The 22,437-nt window shown below is 51.8% G+C and overlaps 2 protein-coding genes across 16 annotated transcripts in view; one reads left to right on the top strand and one right to left on the bottom strand.

Annotated features, from left to right (window-relative positions):
* Window positions 1-7,160, top strand: part of USP20 (ubiquitin specific peptidase 20) — a 30,274-nt gene extending 23,114 nt beyond the window's left edge. For both annotated transcript variants that reach the window (XM_063144434.1, XM_063144435.1), the window contains 6 exons: window positions 916-997; window positions 1,659-1,767; window positions 2,572-2,674; window positions 3,380-3,451; window positions 4,409-4,598; window positions 5,328-7,160. In XM_063144434.1, coding sequence (XP_063000504.1) covers window positions 916-997; window positions 1,659-1,767; window positions 2,572-2,674; window positions 3,380-3,451; window positions 4,409-4,569 — 527 coding nt within the window. In that variant the 3' untranslated portion in view covers window positions 4,570-4,598; window positions 5,328-7,160. The remainder of the gene's footprint in view (window positions 1-915; window positions 998-1,658; window positions 1,768-2,571; window positions 2,675-3,379; window positions 3,452-4,408; window positions 4,599-5,327) is intronic.
* Window positions 7,161-14,590: 7,430 nt separating this feature from the next.
* Window positions 14,591-22,437, bottom strand: part of FNBP1 (formin binding protein 1) — an 84,510-nt gene continuing 76,663 nt past the window's right edge. For 7 of the 14 annotated variants that reach the window (XM_063144853.1, XM_063144857.1, XM_063144859.1 and 4 more), the window contains 3 exons: window positions 22,205-22,326; window positions 21,652-21,791; window positions 20,234-20,412 (listed from right to left, as the gene is read on the bottom strand). In XM_063144853.1, the coding sequence (XP_063000923.1) occupies window positions 20,234-20,412; window positions 21,652-21,791; window positions 22,205-22,326 (441 nt within the window). Of the gene's footprint in view, window positions 15,507-20,233; window positions 20,413-21,651; window positions 21,792-22,204; window positions 22,327-22,437 lie in introns of those variants that run through there. The other 7 variants (XM_063144854.1, XM_063144858.1, XM_063144860.1 and 4 more) reach the window with 2 other exon arrangements.

Genomic DNA, 22,437 nt, shown 5'->3' with positions numbered 1-22,437 from the left:
CGAGCCGCCCCCTTCCAGGAGATGGTGGCCACGCTTTCCACCCTGTTTGTCCTTCTCTAGCGGAATCCCAGCCACCAGCTGCCGAGGGATCGATCTCATTGGGTCACTTAGTTTTCTGGGTGGGAGGGGCCATCGCTTGGTGCTGGAGCACGTGATTTATTTATCAATGTTTATTTATTTCTAGCAGTTTTATCCTGCTCGCCAGCCCAAAAAGCTTCTTGGTGTGGCTTACAGAGATTAATAGTGAGACAATCTAAAAGACACGACACAAAAGGAAAAGCGATTGGGGAGGGAGGAGGAAGAAAAGCAAAATGCAGGCACTAGTTCTTAGTTTCAAAGTTCTTATAGATGTTCTTTCTGATAGGGGCTGGCGAAACGACGCCCCCTGCAGCTGTTCCTTCTCTGGCTGATTTTTTTGGGGGGGGGGCAGGTTGATCTCCCCCCTTTTACTGTGATGTTCTTCCTGGGAGGCAAGGAGAGCAGCCCCCCAGGGGGCCTTGATTCCCCTTGGCAGATGGATGAGGCCAGAGTCTGCAGTCTCAAGGAACTGTCCGTCGGAGCTGTGTGTTCCTTCTGGCAGCCTGGGAAGAAGTGGGCTCCTTACAGCTGTTCCCTCGCTGAGCCGTGTAAGGAGCTGGTCTGGTCTCCCACTTGCTGTGATGCTCTGTTCAGCCCCCAGTATCCCTACTTAGGAGGATCAGGCCACGCCAGAAAGACCCTCCTTAGGTGAAGGCAGCTTCCTGCCTCCTTAAAGGCCTCCTCTGGCCTCGGCCTGCCTCAAAGCTAGCGGCAGGAGTCTCTTCTTTCCTTGGAAGCCGCGCTTGTCCAGTCCCTGAGTCCTGCTGAAGTGTCATCTTCCTGGAAGCTTGCCCTGTTTTTAATTTCCTCTCTTCTCCTCTCCTCATTTGTTTACAGGGATCCCTCCAAATAAATACCATTATATTGACGACCTCGTGGTGATCCTTCCACAGAATGTCTGGGAGTATCTTTACAACAGGTGGGGAGGCATTCCTGTTCCACGGCGCTTCGGCTCCGGTTGACTTCTCATCACGTTCTGCTCCTCCAGGCCTCGTCTCCTTGCCCTGGACCAGACCGGCGGGGCTCAGGTCCCCTCCTCCGACACTACAAAGGGTGCATTCATATAAGAATGCCAGAAGTTTTGGGGGTGCTTCCCTGGGGTATTCAAGGGGACAGGGGCCTTATAGTTGTACTGATCCCACACACTCTTCTTGGAAACGGAGATTTTTATTGCCTGCATGGTTCAGCAACTCTCTTTTCCCATTCATGGTGTTTTTTCTAGACAGACATGATGGGTTTTGCCAAGTCATTGTCAATATTATTACTATCATCATCATCAACAACAACAATAAATAATATAAAGCCCTCTGAACATGTGCAGTTTTGCATTTTCTAAAACTCACTTCAATCCTAGCACCGTCATGATTCCAGGAATAAAATGGGAGTTTGCTTCTGCCCCTGCGCCTCTCCGGGTGGCCATTTGTGGGGACTCCTGGGCTTGTGGGGCTTTGGACCTTCGCTCTAAAGTCCAGCCCTTGCAGCCCCACGGCTGGGATCCCGTGGGAGGCAGGGAAGGAAAGGGCTTGCTACCTCCTGCTCTGCTGCTCTGCTTCAGCGCCCGGCTTCCCTTTTGTCTTCAGATTCGGCGGCGGCCCGGCTGTGAACCACCTGTATGTGTGCTCGGTGTGCCAGGTGGAGATCGAAGCCCTGGCCAAGAGGAGGAAGATTGAGATTGACACCTTCATCAAGGTACCGCCGTCTCTGGTGTCTTGCTGGAGTGGGGAGTGTGGAGGCGGGAGAGGGTGTATGACGCTTCCAGGCACACACACACACACACACACACACACACACACACACACACACACACACCTTCCCCCATTGGCCCAGAGCTCACTGGTCAGAGCGTACATCTTGCATGCAGAAAGTCCAACCCCTGGCACCTCTGGTTAAAAAGATCTCGGGCATCAGAGCTAGGGAAGAGAGATGGGCTGGGTTCACACAACATGCTAACCCACACTCAGCGGTTGTTGAACCATGGATTGGAGCGTTGTCTGAATGCAGTGCCTTTTCTGCAGGGCGGCTTGTTAACCAGGCAGTGGGCCTTTCACGCTAAGCTGTGGCTAGTCCCCTAACCCTTTTGCAACAAATGGTTAGCAGGCGTGTTTAAACCGTGGTTATGTAGACACTATGGTTAGGAACGGTTCACACAACACGCTTATTTATTTATTTATTGCATTTCTATACTGCCCAATAGCCGAAACTCTCTGGGCTGTGTACAAAAAGTTTATTAGCATGTCAGCTGAACGGGGTTTTTGTCCAACAACCCACCTTCAGAACCCGTGGCTTATTGTAGGGTTGTTGGGGGTGGTTAACAAGCCACACTGCCTTGGCAAGGGCAGTGGGGGGGGGTAGGCTCACTGAGGGAGGGGGCTCATGGAAGGGGGTCTTGCCCCAAGGCCTGCAAAACCCCGGAGGTGGCGCTGATAGCGGTGGGCTTTTCCCTTCATCCGTGATGATGGTGACGCGGATCCCTCTCTGTCCTCGGTCCCTCAGCTGAACAAAGCATTCCAGGCGGAGGAGTCTCCCGGCGTCATCTATTGCATAAGCATGCAGTGGTTCCGGGAGTGGGAGGCCTTCGTCAAAGGCAAGGACAATGGTAAGATCCGAGGGGGGACGCGGGGGGCCTGGGAGGAGGGGGGACGCAGGGCGGGGTGGGGAGGAGAAGCAGGGCGGTGCCCGTTCCTGGGAGGCCAATCCACGGGGATGGCTATACGGGCAGAGTTCCACTTAAGCTGTATCAAGAGCGCTGGTGGAGCCAGGGGACGCTGCTCAGCGGGGCGAGTGGTGGTGTAAGGGGGGGCGATCCCCCCCCCAAACCAGGCCAAGAATTGATTGGTGGGAGATAGAAGACAGACATACTCCTTCACGCAGTGCAGAGTTACGCCAAGGCACTTGCTTCCTCAAGTTGTAGCTGTGGCCACTTACTTGGATGGCTTTAAAAGGGGATTCTGTAAAGGCGGCTCTATGCTATCTCCAGTGCCAAAGGCAGCGTGCCGATGTACATCAGTTGCTGGGGAACACGGGCGGGAGGGTGCTGTTGCGCTCACGTCCTGCCTGTGGGTTTCCCCTGGGCAGCTGCTTGGCCGCGGTGTGGACAGAGTGCTGGACTAGATGGACCCTTGGGCTGATCCGGCCTCAGGGCTCTTCTGGGATGGCGACACCTGCCCTTCGGCCCCGAAACGCCCGGAGCAGAAAGAGCTTTGTGAAACCAATCCTGAATTCCGCTTCCCTTGAGCTGGTGCTGAGCGCTCCCAAGCGACAGAGAGCAATGCCCGGGCCGCCTGTTTTTCCTTTCTTGCAGAGCCACCGGGACCCATCGACAACAGCAAGATTGCCGTGGCGAAAGGAAGCGGCCATATGCAAGTCAAGCAGGGTAAGGGGCCCCTCGCCCTGTTCTCCTTGCCCCCCCCCCCCAAAAATGGATCTTGGTGAAGCTGAAAAGAATTAAAGCACTGGGTTTGGGAGGGAGCCTCCCCTGCCTTGTCCTGGGGAAAGAGCTAATGGCTTCCCTTGTCGCGTTGATGTCTTGCAGTACTAAAAGCGATCTAGAATAGAGGGTCATGTCTTGATGCATGTTCAGAACTTGTTCTTACTGTCAATTATAATAATTGGGGCCGGTGTCAAGAGTCGGCGTGGCCAGGCACCTGCCCCGGACCCACACCCACAAGCCCCTCTTCTTCCCCACTGCCACCTGCTTGCCCGCCTGCCTCTCGCTCCGGCCCGGACAACAGCGGTGGTGAGAAGGAGGACCAGGAGACGCTCCGGCCTCCTGGCTCCCTGGCTCTCTGCCTGCCGAGCAAGCCTGTGGGTAGCACTGAAGGCAGAGAGGCGGCGCAGCTGGTGGTAATGGCGGAGAGAAGGAAGACTCGCTGTCAGGGCAGGGGAGGGGTGTTGAGGGGTTTCTTGCCCAATGGCCCACCGAAATCTGGAGCCGGCACTGATGTGCTTCGCTTCCACAAGACCTGGGTGGCTTTAAAAAAGGGGGTTAGGCAAATTCACGGAGGAGGAGAAGGCTAGCAAGGGCTTCTAGTCCGGATGGGTCCATGCCACCTCCACTATTGGGGGTGGTGTGCTTCTATGCCAGTTGCTGGGGAATGTGGGTGGGAGGGCGCTGTTGCACTCGTCTCCTGCTTGTCTCCTGGGCAGCTGTTTGGCCGCTGTGTGAACAGAACGTTGGACGACATGGACCCGTGGTCCGCTCCTTCCATTCCTATAGTCTCACGATCATAATTTATCGTTGTAACCTCTTGGACCAGGCGAGGAGAGATTTGCTGTAACAGAAGCCGCTCACCAGCAGCATTGACCGGCTGCCTTTCTCTGTGTTCTACAGGAGCGGATTACGGGCAGATTTCCGAGGAGACGTGGGCTTACTTAAGCACGCTCTACGGCGGAGGTCCCGAGATCGCCATCCGGCAGAACGTGGCCCAGGTGCCGGAGGTGGAGAGTCTGCACGGGGAGCAAAAGATAGAAGCGGAGACCCGGGCTGCCTGAGCGACCGTGGACCAGACCCCGTGGAGAAGGTACCCTGGATCGTGCGTTTGTATGCCGGGAACGCCGGGGGTCCGGTGCTAGAGCTCAACGGCCTTTTCCTGGGCCGTCTCGGCTGGTGCTCCGACTCTCCATGCTGGCTGGGAAATGACGGGGGGAATCGTAGTCCAATGCATCAGGAGAGCACCAGGTTGGGGAAGGGTGGTTTCCTCCGTTGATTTGCAGTTCTTCTGGGTCTTTCTTTCCCCAGTCCTGCTTCTCGAGGTCCTTTTGGTCAGGAATTGAACCTCAGGGCCGTCTGCATTCAACGCATAAAGTCCCTTTTGAGATGCAGCAGAAAGAGAGAGCCTGGTTAGATTGTCTGCCTAGGACTGGGGACGCTCAAGTTCAAATCAATGGGGGGGGAGGGGGGAAACCAAATCCAAAATCATGCCTTGCTGGGGAATGCCGATTTCTTGGATAGTCACATTTTCCCACCTCTGTGTCAATTTCCTTACACAGACTTCTCCCAGCTCTGTCCTTAGGGAGCTTTCCGTGCCTGTAACTTTTAGAGTGACTTTTGCCAGCACTAGATTTCGGGCACCGCAAGTCTCGTAGCCTGATGGCATTGAAAGCATCTCCGAACGCTGAGAACCGGGAGGACAGAAACTCACCAAGAGAGACGGCTTCTGGCGGCAGCGTCTTGAGAGTCCTGCCTGTGCGGAGTGGTTTCCTGCGAGAAAGGAGAGTAACCCTGACCCCTGTGTCTTTGCTTTTGTCAGGTGGGGCTAGGCCTTGTCTTTCCCACCGGGGAGTGGACGTTCTGCACCCCTGCAGTGAGTCTCTCAACACTCTGTCTTGTATTTTGGAACTCAAAACGTACCAAGCAGCAACCACCTCGCCCTGCCCGCCGTGAGTTACACTGCAACCCGCCGAAACCAACGGTCATTTGATGCTAGCCAAGGCCCGCGAGGTCTCGTAGCCGCTCGCTTGCAGCCTCGCGGGTCAAGAGAGCCTCCATCCGGCGGGGAGAGAGGAGCGCCTTCGTTCAGTTTTCCCTCCTGCTCGGCCTTCGGAAAGCGCCTCCTGGTAGGTCCAGCTTGGCGCGTCCACGGAAAGAAACCGGGAGCGAGCAGTTTGCCACTTTCCGCCGGCTTCCTGCCGGGGCCGTTCCTACCGTTGATAGTCGTGGCCTTCCGTCGCTGTGACGTCTGGATGTGCTGTGTTTGGCTTCTTCCGTTTCTTTTCCCTCTCTTCTCTCGGATTTCTGCCATTTCAGTAGTAGAGGCAGCAGAGCCAGGCACGCCAGAAATCTGGGGGGGACGTTTCAAGGTGGCCCCGAAAGCCACTCACGCGTCTCTTACCCGAAGGCGGCCGGCGGCTGTATCGTTAACGGTGACGAAGCCCTTTCCTCCTCCCGTTGCACACAAGAGGGCGCTGCTTTGCCCTCTTCTGACGGGGAAGGAGCTTTCTAAACGGCGTGGGTGGATCCCATACTTCACTGTTTATTTATATATTTATTTGCGCGGATCGACGCCCCCTCGTTCGCAGTGACTGTTCTCCCTGCCCCCCTCCCTTCCTCCCCCCAGATTTCCTAGGGAACAAAGCTGAGCGGTTTGCTCCCACGACGCCCCGTTGACTTTGGCTTCCCCGAGGGAAGAAAACCCGCGTACGCTCGAATGAGTCCCTTGAAGCTGTGCGGTCGCTTGCACGTCTGAGACGGCTTGCGCAGCCAGGAGTATTCCAGGCAAGCGGCGACAGGCCGTTGTGAGCTATTCCCTCAACAGCGAGAACCAAGAGACGAGAAGCGGTTCCGGCTGCAACAGCCCTTGCAACCAGACTGCAGTAGTGCCAAATTTAGAACTATCCCGATCCGTGGCATGCGAGCGGCTGGGGCAGTTCCTCTGAGGAGCGCCATGTGCCTGGCTGCACTTGGGGAGGGGGCTTCTCTTCCGAAACCACTGCTGAAAGCCCGCAGCGAGTCCCATCTGCAAGCCCTCGGCAGAGCGGGGAGCCTCAGACTTTGGTGTTTTGATTGGTCTGGCTGCCCCAGAAGTGCTCTGATTTCCCTCTTCCTCCCCCCAAAACACACAGTTATGCACACATCCGGTCTTACTTTCCCCTCCCTCGTCGTCCGGAATGCTCCTGGAATTTATTGGGAGCTCTTCTAAGGCAAGCTGGTTTTTGGGGGCGGGGAAGTGGATGATAACAGAAGGGGAAGGACGGAGACCTGTAATGAAACGGGGCATTTGGAGAAGTTCCTTTCAGTGACAAAGTCTCTGCTGCAAACAGCAATCGGTTGCTCTCCTGTCTGAAAAGGAAGAAAGAAGCGCTCTCGTACATCTTTCTCTGTGTTCCTTTGCTTTCCCTGTTGACCTGGATCTCTTAACGCCTAAAAGAACTTCTTCTCGGGCGGCCAAGGAGCATGTGGGGGGGAGTGGTTCGCTCTCCGCGTCTCTCGTTACCCGGGCACCACTTCCTGTCGACCACGGAGCTTCTGGGGCGGCCTTTGTTGTGTCCGAAAGACCCTGGGCCCTTGGGCTGTGAAGGACGCTTGTGCGCGGGTTCCTCCTTCCATGCTAAGAACGTGAGCCAATAAAACTTGCTTGCCTCCAGAGCGGCGTGAACATTGCATTGCTTGGCTTTGCGTGCAAAACGTAACAAAACCTGTATGCACGTGCAGAGTGGCTTTCGCCCTGCTGAGTCATTCCCACCCATCCGGCTGTAATTAGGAGTAGCTTCCAAATCTCGGGGCACAGCCCAGCCTTCTCTAGCCTGGCTTGCTTCAGATGGACTATAAACCCCATCATCGCTGCTAGCATGGTCATTGGCCATCCTGGCTGGGCATGATGGGAGTTGCAGTCCAGGGTATCTGAAGAGCACCAGGCTCAGGAAGGCTGGCGAAACCTCATCTTTTTCCAACCTGCTCCTCTCTCCTCTGCCACAGCTTTGAACTAAAGTCAGCAGCCCGGTGCCCTCCAGACATGTTGGACTATGACAGTGTGGCCCATGGTTGGGGATTATTGGAGCTGTAGTCCAAAGCATCTTGTGGGGGAGGGTGCCAGGTAGCCTACCTCTGAGTTAAGATATGGTGGAGTGGGTGGCTCCATCGCTTTCCAGTTGCAGATCGGGCTAGCAGGCATTAATCTAGTCAAGCAAAGGAAGGGATCCCTGGGTTACAGCAAGAGAGGCAGCTCTGGGTTCTTGTCCTGGCAAAACACACACCAGAGGATGCTTGTTCGGTTTCCCAGCAACCACAAATACGATTCCCTCCCTTACGTCCTACCTTTTCGGATTTAAATCTTTCTACGCCGGTCTGTGTGAACACAAGTTATGGGGCAGTTGTCACACCTTGATAGAAAAATGGTCAGGTGGGTGGGTGGGTGGGTAGGGGGTAAGGAACGTTACACTCAACCCAAAAGGGACAGCTGGCATTCTCCTCTCTGAGCCGGACTCTGGTTGTGGGCCGCCAGTTGCCCATCCGACGTTAAGAGCAGGGAAGACCTTCATCTCTCTCGATGGCTAAGGACTTTCTTCCAGTTTCCTTTTGTAAGAGACTTGGCTTAAAAGTGTTAAGGGTTCCCCCAGAGGAAGCGTTTATCGTGCTGCGGTCCCGCCCAGCCCACGGCATTTTCCTGGCCGTTCTCTTCCTCCGGTAAAAAAAACAACCCTTCCCATGTTTTCCCACCGCTGCTTCTGTTTTCTCTCCCTGTGGAAAACCCGTTAAGAAAAGACCGAATAGCTGCACACATCCTACTTAAAATTACCGCAGGGCTCGGCCAGTTCCCAGAAGGCCACGCCCCTTCCTCATGCTCCGCCCCTTTCACCCCAACCACTGATCACGTAGTTTCCTGACTTTCGTGCAGTTTTCTCCTTTCTAAAAGTTTGAAACGCCTCTCCTAAGCCTTTGTTATTAGCAGCAAGATCTCTAAGGTAAAATCTGCTATTATTTTTGGGATTTTGGCCCCACCCACCACCTGGAACCATCCCTAAGGTTGAATTCTGCCCTCTGGCTGAAAGAAGTTCTTCAACCCAGGATTAGCAGTAGGACGCCTCAGTCTGGAAGCACCCTCATCCTAGAGATCATCTCTTAATAGCACAGTATATTGGAAGTCATTTAGATATATAAAAAATTAAGTTAACAAGACCTTTACTCGCTTTCAAATGGAAGCACTTTATTTGATAGAATTCTGTCGCCAGAAACAAATGGGTCAAAAACACTAAAACCTTTACACTTTGGGGGCTATGAAACCTTACACACGGACACACATGAAGATGCCACCAAAACCTAGATAATAAAAAAAAATCCAGTGCCTAAATACACAGAAATCATTTTTTTTTTTTGGTAAAAAAAAAAAAGGAAAAAAAAGTGCTCAACATTATATGTTAAAATATAATTTGGCTTATTTTTAAAAAATCTTTTGACACTTCAAGCATGAAGGGAGAGAGATGGAATCAATATGCTGCAGAACCTATGAAAAATATTCAGCATTAAAACACGACTTTTCAGTAAATATGTTTCTCTTCTCTTGTACTATATACAGATGTTAGGAACGGGTGTTAGACAGTGGTGGAATTTAGAGGGAAGGGTCATTCTTCTTTTTCTCCCCCTCTTCAGTAGGAATATGAGAAAGCTGCAAAGAGTTTTTATAAACCGGTGGCGTCATTCATCTGCTTCAAGTTAATTATCCGAGGCTCTGTGCCGGAGCTCCGTATGTGCGCCTAAGTGGACAGGGAGCCTCTTTATGCTTCTTTTCCCATAGCACGGAAAGGCTTGTGCGCATAGAACAGCTCTGTCTGTTGAAGGGACTCCGGAGGCCTGTGTACACTGGATTTACAGGTCTTTGGGGGTTTTTCTGAATTGGGGAGACTCCAAAAGCATCGGTCTCCAGATTTTCCTTCTTTACACCCAAGATGCGTGAGCCACCCACGATGGGATCCACGTGGCAGCCTACAACGTGGGTGAAAACTCGGCGTAGATGTCAGCATCAGCTTGTGAGATACAATTATTGAAGAGTGCACCTTTTGAATGAAGACTGCAATCACATTTTACGAGCGACCACGGTCGGTCTCCACGTACGCTTTGCGGGTGTACCTTTGACCCAGCCAAAGACTGGATCAGGGCCTCCCCAACCCAATGCTTGTGGGTTACCAACTTCTCCCGCCCTTAACAAAACCTAATTGAACTGCCACATTTATTTGTCTGTGACCATTCTCAGTTTTTAACCCCTTCCCGGACTAAGACACATCCGTGCTGGGCGGTGAGATGTCTCCGTGGAGCACCAACATGACCACGGACATTTGTCTTGGTACCTGTGAGGTTCCCGGTCACACCTGCTTTTTATTTTGTTCCCTAAGTTATTTTAATTGCTATGTATATTTTTTTAATCTGGGAGGCTGATGTGCAGCAAAGCAAAGTGCCATCTTGATTTGGGTTTGTAAGAGCGGTTTTTGCAGTTTTGAGCTAAGATTCCACCTCTGCCTTGGACATAGGCCCTGAAGCAAATGACTTTTCTTTTAGTCTCGGCGGTTTGCCTTCTGGGAAATGAGTGTAAAAGTCCACACCCACCATTTTACGAATGGGCAACACCTACCTGCATTGCAGCCATTTTGTGAGAGCACCCACAACCCTCAACATTCCGGATGGGCCCACCTACCCAAACGGTTCAGCACACCGTCTCCAAAGCTGGCTTTTCCCTACTTCAAACACTTCAGTGGTTTTTCAGAGTCTGTGCTGGGACAGTAAAACAATAGCAAGGGTGCTCCCAAAACCACACAGCTTCTCTTAAAAATTAAGGTGTCCCTGTGGAAAGGAGGACTGGGCTCCTGTATCTTGTAACAGTTGTAGAGAAAAGGGAATTTCAGCAGGTGTCACTTGTAGGCACGCAGCACCTGGTGAAAGTCCCTCTTCATTGCAACAGTTAAAGTTGCAAGAGTGACGGGCTCCTGCAACTTTAACTGTTGTGATGAAGAGGGAGTTTCACCAAGTGCTGCATGCATGAAAATGGCACCTGCTGAAATCCCCTTTTCTATGCAACTGTTAAAGGGATACAGGAGCCCTGTCCTCCTATTCATATGGCCGCCCTATACAAATGTTAACATCCATTTTCACCCTCCACTGTTGCTCTGTGCAAAGGCACCTAGCCGGGAGCCCAGAGTGCCTCTGCTTCTTGGCTTCTGTGAAAATCTGCACTTCGTGGAAGAGAAATCACTTTTCCCCAATGCCATTGTGTTTTGGTTGGCATGTTCTTAAAGGAGTAGAAAGTTACCAAGGAAGCATCGGGTTTTAAAAACTCCCAGGACTTGTTTCTTCACAGACCTACGTTCCATTGCCAGAGGCAATACTCTTTGCAGCACCCAAAGTCGCTGTGTGGACATGGCCATCGTTCGGATGTCCCCGGTAGGGTGACAATAATATACTGTCCACCTAGCTTAAATATATATTTATATGTCTATATATTATATGTATATTGACAATCAGAACTCTCTCTTAGTCTTACGTCAGTGACACCAAACAAACAAAGAAAAATGAACGCGGGGGAAGTACAGTCGGCTCCTCTTCTGCTTTACTTTCGTAACAGGGTGTCAACATCAACACCCCCTCCAAAAATGCTGGATGCATTGCTCGGCCCTGTGGTCTGTTCATTTGCTTAGGTTTCTTGCTCTCAAGAGATCCACTGATCTTAGGCAAGGAAGAATAATGGAGAGCCGCTACAGCCCATCTTGGGAATGACAGGCTGCCGGCCAGCTTTCTGTGGCTTTGGGAAGCCATGGGCATGAAAGCCAGAACCCAAAGGCCTTTGAACCTCCTGGGTAGGAAGGCAGTGCGTGAGGCTCTTTCTCATGCATAAATCCTGCCTAATGAATGGTTTCTTCTCCATCGGTTTTGAGGCTATAGCTCCCTCCTTTCCCATCTGATAAGCGCCCCAATTTGCAATAAAACCACCCTTGACTACTCGGTTGATGTCAGCAGAGACTGGAAGGGTTCCCAGGCACTTACAAGATCTGGGAGTCCACCTTTCCATTGGCATCAATGTGAGGTATCTTTTTCGAGGCTTAATTGCAATGTGGAAGGGTTTGTTTTTCGGGGGGTGGGGGGTGGGCGGACACTGATCCCCCTGTAAATCCTCCACACCCACGCAATGGGAACGTTGTTTCTAAGCTTAATTGCCTTGCGGAGAGCTGGAAGGGTGGGTGGGCCATTGTAACATACAGGGGGGAGGTTAACCCTTTAGCCTCCAGCTGCAAGCCCCCTTGAAAATTGCTATTAAGCTGAGGGGGGGGGGGCGGGAAATCCTGTTGGCACCAACGGACACTCAGGACTCTGGGGAATAGCTCTGGCATTGAGGCCTCAAGGGCCAGGCCTAGCGACGTCCTTGCTAGCAACACGATTGGAAGTGAAAATATTTGTGGGCTGCGTCATACATGACCACGGCAGGGCGGCAGACGCTTCCCCGTGGCTTCCTTCCACACTACCGTAGCGAAGCTTCTCCGCCCAACTCCCAGGAAGGCAGGTGGGGAGCACAAACCAGGTCTGTCCTACCCAAGTCCCACCCTCCCTGGGGCTGCGGGGTGGCTCGTTTCCCCTTAATTGGTAAGGAGACGGAATGGCGGCCTCGTGTCCCCAGTGGTAACCCATGCTGGGTTGGGCGGATCGCGCCATTTGGCCGAGTGGTCGTTTCCACGGGGCCAAGCCCCTCGCAGGAACGGAACCTCCTCAGCTGGACCGGACTAAAGGTCTGTTGTAGCCATCACAGGCAGGCTTTGGGAGTGCCTGCCTGTGCGACAGGGAGAAAGTTACCATGCTTTCTTGGTTGGAAAAGCAGTGGGAACAGCCTCATTTTCAAGTGCCCCCACCTAAGATTATGTATGCACCATGGGAGTTATTACTGCTTCTAGGGCCATAGGAGGCTGCCTCAGACAGTATCAGAAAGTTGGTCTGTCTAAGTCTATGCCAAGGGTGCAGAACCTCTTTTAGCCCGAGGGCCGAATTGCACGTCGGAGACGTTCTCGGGGGGCCGCATTCCAGTAGTGGCTGAAGGCAAAAGGGGCGGGGCCTAAAATACCAGCTTATTGTAGCTCAGAGCTCTCTCTGCCAGTCACAAGGCCTTCAGAGTGCCATCTTAATGGCACAAAACCCAGGAAGCCACCCAATGATTGGTGATGGTGGGAAGGGGCAGGCCAGGAGAGGAGGCGTGGCCTGGGGAACCCTAGAAAGCCAGAGGTCCCACACACTTAGTCTAAACTCACTGTCCACCCTGCGGATTGAACCCGGGACTGTTCTCGCCAAGCACGTGCTCAACCCCCTGAGCAGCGGCCCATTCCAGCATGGCAAACGGACATCTGGGTTGACACGACGTTAGGTTGCGTTTGGTAAACGGGCAGTGAGATTCATCTGCTAACTGCCTTTTTCAAAGTGTGTGTGTGTGTGTCCGTCTGTCCATCCCACATAAGTATTCTCTCTCCGAGCTGACTCACGTGCATGTCTCTTGACTTCGAACTGCCTCTGCTGAAGGCAGATGGCTCAGGTGATGCGTAAGTTCTCTCGGCCATACCGCACATGCAGGGGTTTGTTCACGCTTGAACAGTCGTCTCGTGGCATCTGTTGAACCAGATCCGCGACTCTTCCAAAGGAAAGTTGGGACTTCTCCAGCACGGTCCTTTAGGTCTTCCAGGGTGGTTTATATCAACCCGGGCTGGGCTCTTCCGGTGCGCCGTTGGTTGCTGTTGAAATGAGGAGCGACGCCGTGCTCCACTTGATCCAAGATCTGGAGACATTTGGGAGATGGCGAGGTGGACTCAAAACGCACGAGTGCTCCGAAGCAAGTGATTCGTGCGCGACGAAGCAGCTTTCAGCAATGACGTTGCTTCCTCTAGGGACGGGCGCGCCCCCTTTAACCTGCCATGTCGTGTCCCTCAAAAGGTCATTTTGAAACACGCCCGAGCGAGGCGGTGGCTGGTTTCAGTAGAGGCCGGGGTCGATCGGAGTGCAATTTTGCTTGGATGTGGGGTGGGGTTTCTTTTTTGGGGGGAAGCTGAAAATAAATAAAATGCGAGAGCGTGCGGAGACAGCATGCAAAAGGAAAGGGAAAATCTCAAGGCGCTGAACGAAGGAACCAAATAAATTAAAAACGGCAGCAGAGAGATTAAACGAAGCACCTTAAAAAGGCAGCTGGGCACGCACAAGGCAGCAGGGCGAGCATGCGGGCGGAAAGATGGCGGAAACGGAGGTCTGTGGAAAACAGGACACTTGGCTAAGATAATGCGTATGCGTCTGTCTGGGCATGCAGGTGGATGGGCGATTTGCAGATGTCCCGGGAGACACTTCTGCTGTGGGCGGCTATCCAAACCTTCCCAAAGTCAGAGGGGGATAGCTTGCTTCAGCCCTGTAAAGTACCTCCCGGAACTGTCCAGCAAATCCTCGGCAGCAGGCAAAGCCTGGGGCAAAATGGATGAGGTAAAAATGGCTGCCCAGTATGGACAAAGAAGGAAAAGATGCAGTCTCTCAGGGTAGGGCCCAGGGAACGACGCCAAGCTTGCAGCAAGGCCTTGGGGGAAAAGGGAACAACGGTTCTTTTAGGATGTAATGAGGCCAGGAATGGTCGGCTCTTTTCGAAAATGTCCTCTCATAACCATTGGCACGCGCCAACTCTCAAACCACGAATTGCGGTTGCGTTACCTGAGGGTCTCCTTCACACATCGTGCTTTCCTCTAGGCATACGCCTCAGGTGTTCTCATGTATACCAGGGGTTACATGGGGGGCAGGTGCATTGCGCCCCTGGCCACTGCCCTGCTGCTTGCATTCAGCGGCTTGGCAGCACCGGTAAAGAACAGGCCCATTTCGAAAGGCAAAACCAGCAGTTGCTGCCCAAACTCGCTCTCTCTTTTGGAGTTTCTGTTTTGCTTTTTAGAAGCCCTCTTTCGCCACTGAGATTTCCTTTTAAGACAGGGCTTGACCCCACCCGTGCTGCCACGCCACCCAGTTTCCAGAGCGGCTGTGGGACCTTGGAGGCACAAAACAGACAGGGGAGGCGGCCCGCGGCCTGTGTGGCTCTCCCTGGACACATACATAAAAATGTAATTCCCAAATGCAACAAAGACACTTAGCATGACGGGTAAAAAAAAGTTGGCCGAGCCCACGTGGTGGCCGGTCTGTGTTCACCGTGTGTAAAGTGACCCTCAAGGGCTCCCTCTTGGAAGCAGCGGTAAGCCTATGCACCCTTTGCTGGGAGAAAGCCCCATTAGACTACGGAGGTACGGATTTTGTAAAATCCACTCCGTCTGCGTTTTGCAGGTCCCAGTCGTTGACAGAACTGGACGCCACATGCTGCGTGTTCGCCTAGCCTTATGGGTGGAGAGAGAGGAGAAGAACAGCAGGTAGGCGTTCAATTGGTAGCCTGGATAAAATCCCACCTTGGCTAAGAAGACCCTGGTTGGCCAATGACCGTTTTTCAGCCTCGTTTTTCTCATCTGTAAAATGGGAACAGTAACGGAGCTGAATTGGCCGACCGTGTACGGAAGGGTCGGTCACTCGCCAATAGAATTTCCTGGTGTCCCTTTCCTGGAGTTCAGATAAACCACAATGGGAGGCGTTTGGTTACATTCTATGTTAGACCCTACTCAAACCATGGCGTAAAGTGGAGCAGGGGGAGAAGGAGGTTGGGTTAGTTTTAGGCAGCAGGTGGCATGCTGGGAAGAGTTTAGCAAGCAACCGAGGGGTGGCGTTGGGAGCTGGGGACGGGACGTACAGTTTTAATCCGGCGTTTTATTCCTCGCCCCGCAAATGTGGACTCCATTCCGAGCTAGAGGGGCGGAGGTGGTTTGAAAAACAGACACACTCTGCAGAGAACAGGGTGCTTTTAAAAAAACCACTAAAAAAGCAACAACCAGACCATTGTTTCTCCTCTTGGTGCCCAGCTCGCCCTGAGGGTCTTGTACCAGCAACCAACACTTTTAGGAATCTAATAAATAAATAAATAAAAAAAAAAGAAAGAGAAAAAGGAAAAAAGAAGATCTGTTAGATACAGGCAAAGTTGGTGAGGTTTGGGGACGGGGAGGATTCAAAATCTGCAGAGCTACCAGAGTGAGAGCACAGCCCCCCCACCCCACAGCTACAAGGAGCTAAAGCAGAAACGGGCCGAGAGAAGAAAAAGCAGGAAAAAGGTTTTCTTTCCTGGGGATCCATTTTGCAAGATTCTCATGAAGGCACAGAAGGAAAATCATGAGTCTGAAAATGCTCATCTACATCCTCGTCACCCGCCTTGGCCCTGGGGCGTTGTCCCCGAGAAAGGCTACAGCAAGGACTTTTTTTGTTTTGAGAACTGAAGACAACTGGATAGAATACATCATTGCCCATGAGGCACCAACATCAGTAGTCCCCTCTCCACTCATTTCCCACTTCGTTTCGTGTTTTGCAGTGTTTGGGAGTTTAACTTGGTCCTGAGAATCCAGACCATCAGGTGGACAGCTGCACAGCGAACAGAGGAAAGCGCGATCCGGATGGCAGAGGAGGAGCAGAGGGGTGGTGAACGCTTCTCCTGCACTGCTTTCCTCCAGCCGCCGCTGGATCCTGCTGTTTTTTTTCTATACCGCTCCACTTTCAAACAGATCCCGGAGCGGTGAACAATGAAAGATAAAATGCTAAACTGTTACAAGAAAACACTATAATAAAAATTCTTATTTCAAAAAACATTGCATCCATAAAAACTGTGGCTGTTCAGTCAAGGAAGGCTTCCTGGATAAAGCCGTTCAGTTGGAGGCCTTGTTTTCTAGACTACTTCTCTATCCACAGCCCCAAAAGTCATAAGTGCCTAGATAAGAACATGAGAAGAGCCCTGCTGGATCAGACCAAGGGGTCTATCCAGTCCAGCGTTCTGTATACACAGTGGCCCACGGGAGACCCATAAGCGGGGCATGAGTGCAGCAGCCGATAAGATAATTCTATACGGTATCTACCAAGGGGTAACGCTTAGCATCGGGTTAACATTAGGGGCAGGGGAATGAAAACTACCCCTGAATAAAATTAACATGTCCCAAAGCAAGCAAAAAGGTGACGAGAAACATATTTTACCCCTTGGTTTCTGAACCACAAGTTAATTGCTATTCCAAGGCAGCTGCAAAGCAGAAACTTTTTAAGCAAAAGCGTCTCTTAATTCACTACCAACACAACTACCGCAGAACACCGCTGATTCGGTCACTAGCAAAAGTGCAGCAGCGTTCGGCGACGAGGCCAAACGCAAATTAATCAGTTCCGCGGCCACTTAAAGAAAAGCCCACAAGCTTGAGAAAATAAGACATTTTTGCTTTTATTACAGGATGGGATAAAGCAGTACATCTAATAGGAGAAACCCAGCAGAGGAAACAGAAAAACAACAACCAGTTCTAGATTTAACAAACCTCGGCTTTGAATGTGGAATTTCCTATACTGTTGATTCTGAAGCAGGCAAAATGGGAAACACAGAGGAAAACAGGAAAGGATTTCAACACCGTAAACAGGACTTTGACTGCTTTGATCAATTCAACAAAAGGAAATGATTGGTTAAGGAAGATCAGTCAGTAAGACAACTGGACAAGTCCACATAAAGAAAGGCAAAAGGCTGTCACCAAATACGCTAGATGCAAGTTCAAGTCACGTTTCAGCTTTCAGTGAAATTATATACAAACTACGGATAATGTATACAACCAATTTTTAGAAAAATAATTCCTCACGAAGAACCTCCTTTAAAAAAAAGTAGTAGTAATACTTTTGGCAAGCCTTAAAATAATCACATTTTTGATCCTAGGTTTCAAAGTGCATCGGTGTTTTATTTCAGAGCAGGACTGGGACCCGTGGAGAGAAACTTGCAAGACACAACGCTGCTGACGTTGCCTCCGGGTCTCTTAGGGGAGGGAAATTTATGGACATTCTAGGGTGAGAAGTGGGAAAAGGAATGGTGTCTTAAGAGACCAACGCTCCATACTTTCCATCAAGAAGAAGAAGGAAAAGAACCTGCCAGGATATATTGGCAAAGATATATTCCCAAACTGGCGTCTGCCTTGTAATACTCCTGTGGAAGGTGTGCAAATTGGTGAAGAGATTCTGCCAGGCTTAAATCTTCCCGTGGCAACTTTTTCATTGCACCTTTCCCCTCGTCTCTGGGTCTCTTGCCTTCCGCAAGAGGAAGGGTTCCAGTTTTGGAAGGAGAAGGGCATTTGATGCGGCGTAAAATCTTTATCCAACTCCCTGAGTCCAGCTGAAGGAAAAAATTCCGGGAGGTGGAGCTCTGCGGATTCAGCATCTGATCTGACCACCGTCTCCAGTTCCTGTGGTCTCAGGTATTGAGGGTGGGTGGGTTGAAAGGACACCCATCCTGCACTGGCCTCACCCCCCCCCCCATCGGCCTTACACAGCACCACGAACAGCACACCTTTGTAGGGATGTAGCCGTGTGCGTGAGTGCACTCAAGGAGTTTCCCACTGCAGGCCTTACCTGTTTCCAGAAATTTGGGATTGGATCTAGATTGACACTGGATCAACTGCGCTGAAGGAAGCGGATTTCCCAACCTTCCCACGGCAGCCCCTGAAAATGCTACACAGAGAGTCAGGGGTGAATTGGGGAAACTGGATCCCCCAGCCCCCCAAATCGGGCAGAAATACCTTCTGCAAACGGAGCCCTACCTCTCGTGGAAGGCAGATCCTGGACGCAACCCTTGATTTCCAAGAGTTCTGCAGCGTGAATTTGTGATTTTACAACAGCAACAACAGAAACCCATGAAGGATAGAGTGTAAATACTTCCAATAAATTAAGAAATAGCAATCAGGTTAATACTGGCTTTGTGTGGTCCTTCAGGGCAGGAAGAAAGAGAGTTCTGTTTGGAACGTGGCCGAACGCGCCGCTGACCTTCAATGATAAAAGTCGAGTTCGAAGACGGGTCATGCGACATCATTACGCTTGACCCCTGCCCATGTGGGCAGAAGGGAAGCACGGGCAGAGAAGATTTTCAGGAGACTTTTTCCACCTTGACCGGCTGGTTCAGGGACCCTGTGGGCAGCGGCTATGGGCCTCCCACCACCCCAAATGCTGCTAAGCCTGTTGGGGCATATTGCAGGGAATGCTGGCGAACCCTGCCAGGGCTGGGAGGGAAAGATTTATGTTGGTCCAACAGCACCGGCAGAAGTGGCCTCCTGCCCCAGACAGGCCCGAGAGAGGCCTGAAAATGCAACACAAATCATCACGAGACCGTGCTCAAAGGGGTGAGCTGTGTTTGTGGGCAGGGTGGGGGAGATCCCCCTCCCTAAATCAGGCGGAGGGATCTTCTGTTCCTCTCGCAGAAGGCAGACCCTGAGCAAACTCCGATTTCTGGGGGAGCTCGCCTGCCGTCCTTGATCTTCTAGCTCGGGAAATGCCGAAATTCTTCCGAGACACTTCGAGGGACCTCAGAATGCTGTTTGAACACACACACACACACCGGTAGCTGCAGAAAAGCCTGGAAGGTTCCGGCTTGGTTGCTTTGCCCGCACGGAGAGCGCATGAAAGAAACACTGTTGTGGTTGTTGGTTTGGCAAGACGAAAAAGCAGCGGTGAGCTTCGAAGCCTTTTCCCACTGCAGACTGTACAAATGGAGCATCAGTGCATCATTGCCTGGGCGGAGCAGACGCGCTGCGTGTTTGGGAGGTGCGTAGGCTGCACAGCCGTTCTTGGATGGCAGGGCTGAGCTCTCTAAATACATCGTGCCAATAACGTCACACGAAATGTGTCCTACCTCTGCTAGAAGAGTGCCACGTAGCCACCTTCCTATAGATAGTCTGTGCAGCTCCAGCATTCTGCTTCTGGTTTAAACCCGCTGGCTTTCAAAGTCCTTTCCGCACCCATCAGGGCTACAAACTTGCGACTCAAAACTAATCACTGAAACGGGAGCTCCTCAGGACGCCGGGTTCCAAATGCTAAACGTTTGGATGGTGTGATCACAGATGCACACATGGCCCCGCCAAAGCCCTAGTCAGCAAAAGGCTTGGGGTCAGATCCAGACTGATGCTGGGTCAACCACGTTAGCGGAAGCGAACGTTACCGCCTTCCCCTTCCCAAGACAGCTCCCTGAAAATGCTACACGGAGAGTTGAGAGACCTTGCTGATGGGAGGTGGGGGCGAGGAGAGATCCCCCCAAATTGAGCGGAGGCCTTCCTCTCGTGGAAGGCAGACCCTGGACCCAATCCAGTATCGGCCCCATTTCTCCAGCCAGGTTCAAAACCTGCAATTGGATGTTGTCTATGGCTGAGATGGCTATGAAAAGTACAAACACTCACCACTTTCCTATCTAGAGAAGACACAAGTGGAAATATTTGTTAAGGCTGTGATCCCGAGCACCCTTACTAGGAAGTAATCCCTGTCAGATGCAATGGGACTTGCTTCTATCTGACCAGCCTCGGATTTTGCCCCTCCAGGGAGTCAGATCCCGCGTTCTTCCTCCCCCTCCCTTCAAAGCTTGGTTCATCAAGGGAAGGTTTTGTTTCCCGGCCTGCAAATGTCCGCCGGAATGGTTTCTACCCCTCTCCAGACTGTCTTGCCTTGGATGGCGCTTTTGCAGGGCTTTAAGCCCCCAAACTCTTTCCTCTGAGTGGAAGGAGCAAAAAAATGCACTTTCGAGTGAAGCGTTTTCCGCGGCAGGCGGAGCGTCCCTGCGGAAGCAAGAGAGCGACCAGGCAAGGAGAATTAAATGTAAGTCATAGCACCTTTGGCATTCTTCTCCAAAAAGACTTCGACGTAGGAGGTGGGGACATAGCCTTCCTCGTCTTCGTTCCTCCGGATCCGGGTCCATCCATCACCTTTGTCTTCCTCTATGACAAACAGGGTTTCTCCTTCAGTGACGGAAATCGTCCCTTCGTTCTGACCTGAGGGGCAGAAAACCTGACAGATCAGGGGCAGCGTTTCCCCAAGGAACCTGTTTCCGTTGATGCAATTGCGCATTTAAATTGCCCGATCACCCACATTCCCTGGGCAGCGTTCAGGCTATTAAAAACATAAAATACAAGGAAACATTGCACATGAAGAGCACAGCATGCAAACCGCTCCTTCAGGTGCCAGGTGAAGACCTCTTTGTTTCCCCCATATTTTATCCTTTTACCATCCGAGTCTTTTAGTTAGTTCGGCTGTTTTAAATCTGTATTTTAAATCTCTACATTGCTGCTTGGTTTTATTCAGTTTATATTGCGGTTTTATATTGTGGTCTTCAGCTTCCGTAGTTTGTATTTTATGCTGTATCTTACAGTTTAAATTTTTGTGAACCGCCCAGAGAGCTTCGGCTATTGGGCGGTATAGAGATGAAATGAAATAAGGAAATAAACCCAGATGAAACCAGCCGGCGGGGGTGCTGAAGGAGGAGGGGGTCACTCAATGAAGGCAAAACAGCATGGAATATTTGCTAACGTGCATCGTGGATTGTTGCTGGGTGTGTGTGTGTGTGTGTGTTTTGGTCTTATTTATCTGTGATATTTATACACTGCTAAATATAATGAAATCCGTAAACGGTTCACATATAAATCTCAGCTGCAGTGCAAAAAGGCATGAGTCTCCCTTGAGCCCAGGGGGGCGCAAACTCTTTTCCAGTATGGGGACCGAATTCTATTTCAGAGCAGGTCTCGGGGTGAGTGAGTGGGTGGGTGTGGCAGTGGGCGGGGTCAAAGGCAAAAAGGGAGGAACCCAGAGTACAGGCAATCATCCTAATCATAGTGTAGATTAAAGCTGTTCCTGCCGGTAACTAAGTCTTTTGGAGAGGCTTTTCAACCTTGGTGGGGGGGGATGCACGAAAGCCAGAAAAACACCCAATCGTCAGTGGTCGGAGGGGAAAGGGGTGGAGCCAGGGAAGGGGTGTGGCCATTTGGGGAAGACCGGAGGGTTGGACTTCTGCCCCCCTGCCATTTAAATCCCAGCTGTGTCTGTACGTGGGTATGGAATCTCAATCAGAACTGGGGCGGATGTGTGACGGATGAAATTCCCTCTCTTCCCCGGCCACAATCCCAACCGGCGGCACCCCACCACGGCTGCTGTTCAAAAGCCAAGCAAATGGGGTGGGGGGTGGGGAACGTCCTGTACTAAGCACACCGTTGAGCCTGAGCCGGTCTTGTCCATACCTTCAAAAGTATACAGGGCTTTGCACGTTCCGATAGTGGGCAGTGGTTCTTCGTCGTCGAATTCGTCGTCAAACTCGGTCGCGGGCACCTTCACCTCACTCTCCTGGCTCGGTTCCTCTGTGTAACTGCCATCCGGACTGCTCAAGACAGGAAAAAACACGGCAACTAAAGCGATAGGCCTGGCGGGCCGACAGAGGGACAGTGGGAAAGTCCTCTGTTTCGCCCTTTCTGGCCAGAAAGAACACCTATAAGGACTTAGAAGCTAAGAACTGGCGCTTGAATGCTGCTTTTTCCCCTTCTCTCTCTCCCATCCCTTTTCCTTTTGTGTCATGTCTTTTAGATTGTAAGCTTGAGGGCAGGAACAGTCTCATGCAAGCTACTCTTAGAGTCTTTTGGGGCCTGAAGAGTAGCGTAAGAATGCGAGCTAGCTAAAATGCCAAGTGGTGTGGGAGTCCCACCACAACGTTTACACCTTGTAAGCGAGCGGCTGAGAGAGCGAGACCTTTTCAAGGGGCAGGCTGCTGAAACAGACGGCGCTCTACAGATACTGTACCTCTCGCGATCCTGGGCGCAGTTGTTGACAGTCAAGGTGTTCTGAGGGTCGTACATCCCGCTCTGACGCCGCGTCGGCTCGGTCCGGGCAGGCAACCGGCCTTCCACCTCGGCGAGCCAGCCCTGCGGGGGAACAGGAGGAATACCTAAGGCACCCCTCACCCGCAGAGGGTTCGGATCATGTTTTCCCACCCAAACCTGCCCACCAATTAAAGTTTCCCCTGGAGACCCTAC

Source organism: Elgaria multicarinata, chromosome 19 (assembly GCF_023053635.1).
Source record: "Elgaria multicarinata webbii isolate HBS135686 ecotype San Diego chromosome 19, rElgMul1.1.pri, whole genome shotgun sequence".
NCBI classification, from domain to species: Eukaryota; Metazoa; Chordata; class Lepidosauria; order Squamata; family Anguidae; genus Elgaria; species Elgaria multicarinata.
Note: the sequence above shows the minus strand (reverse complement) of the source record. Positions and strands in the feature narration are given on the sequence as shown.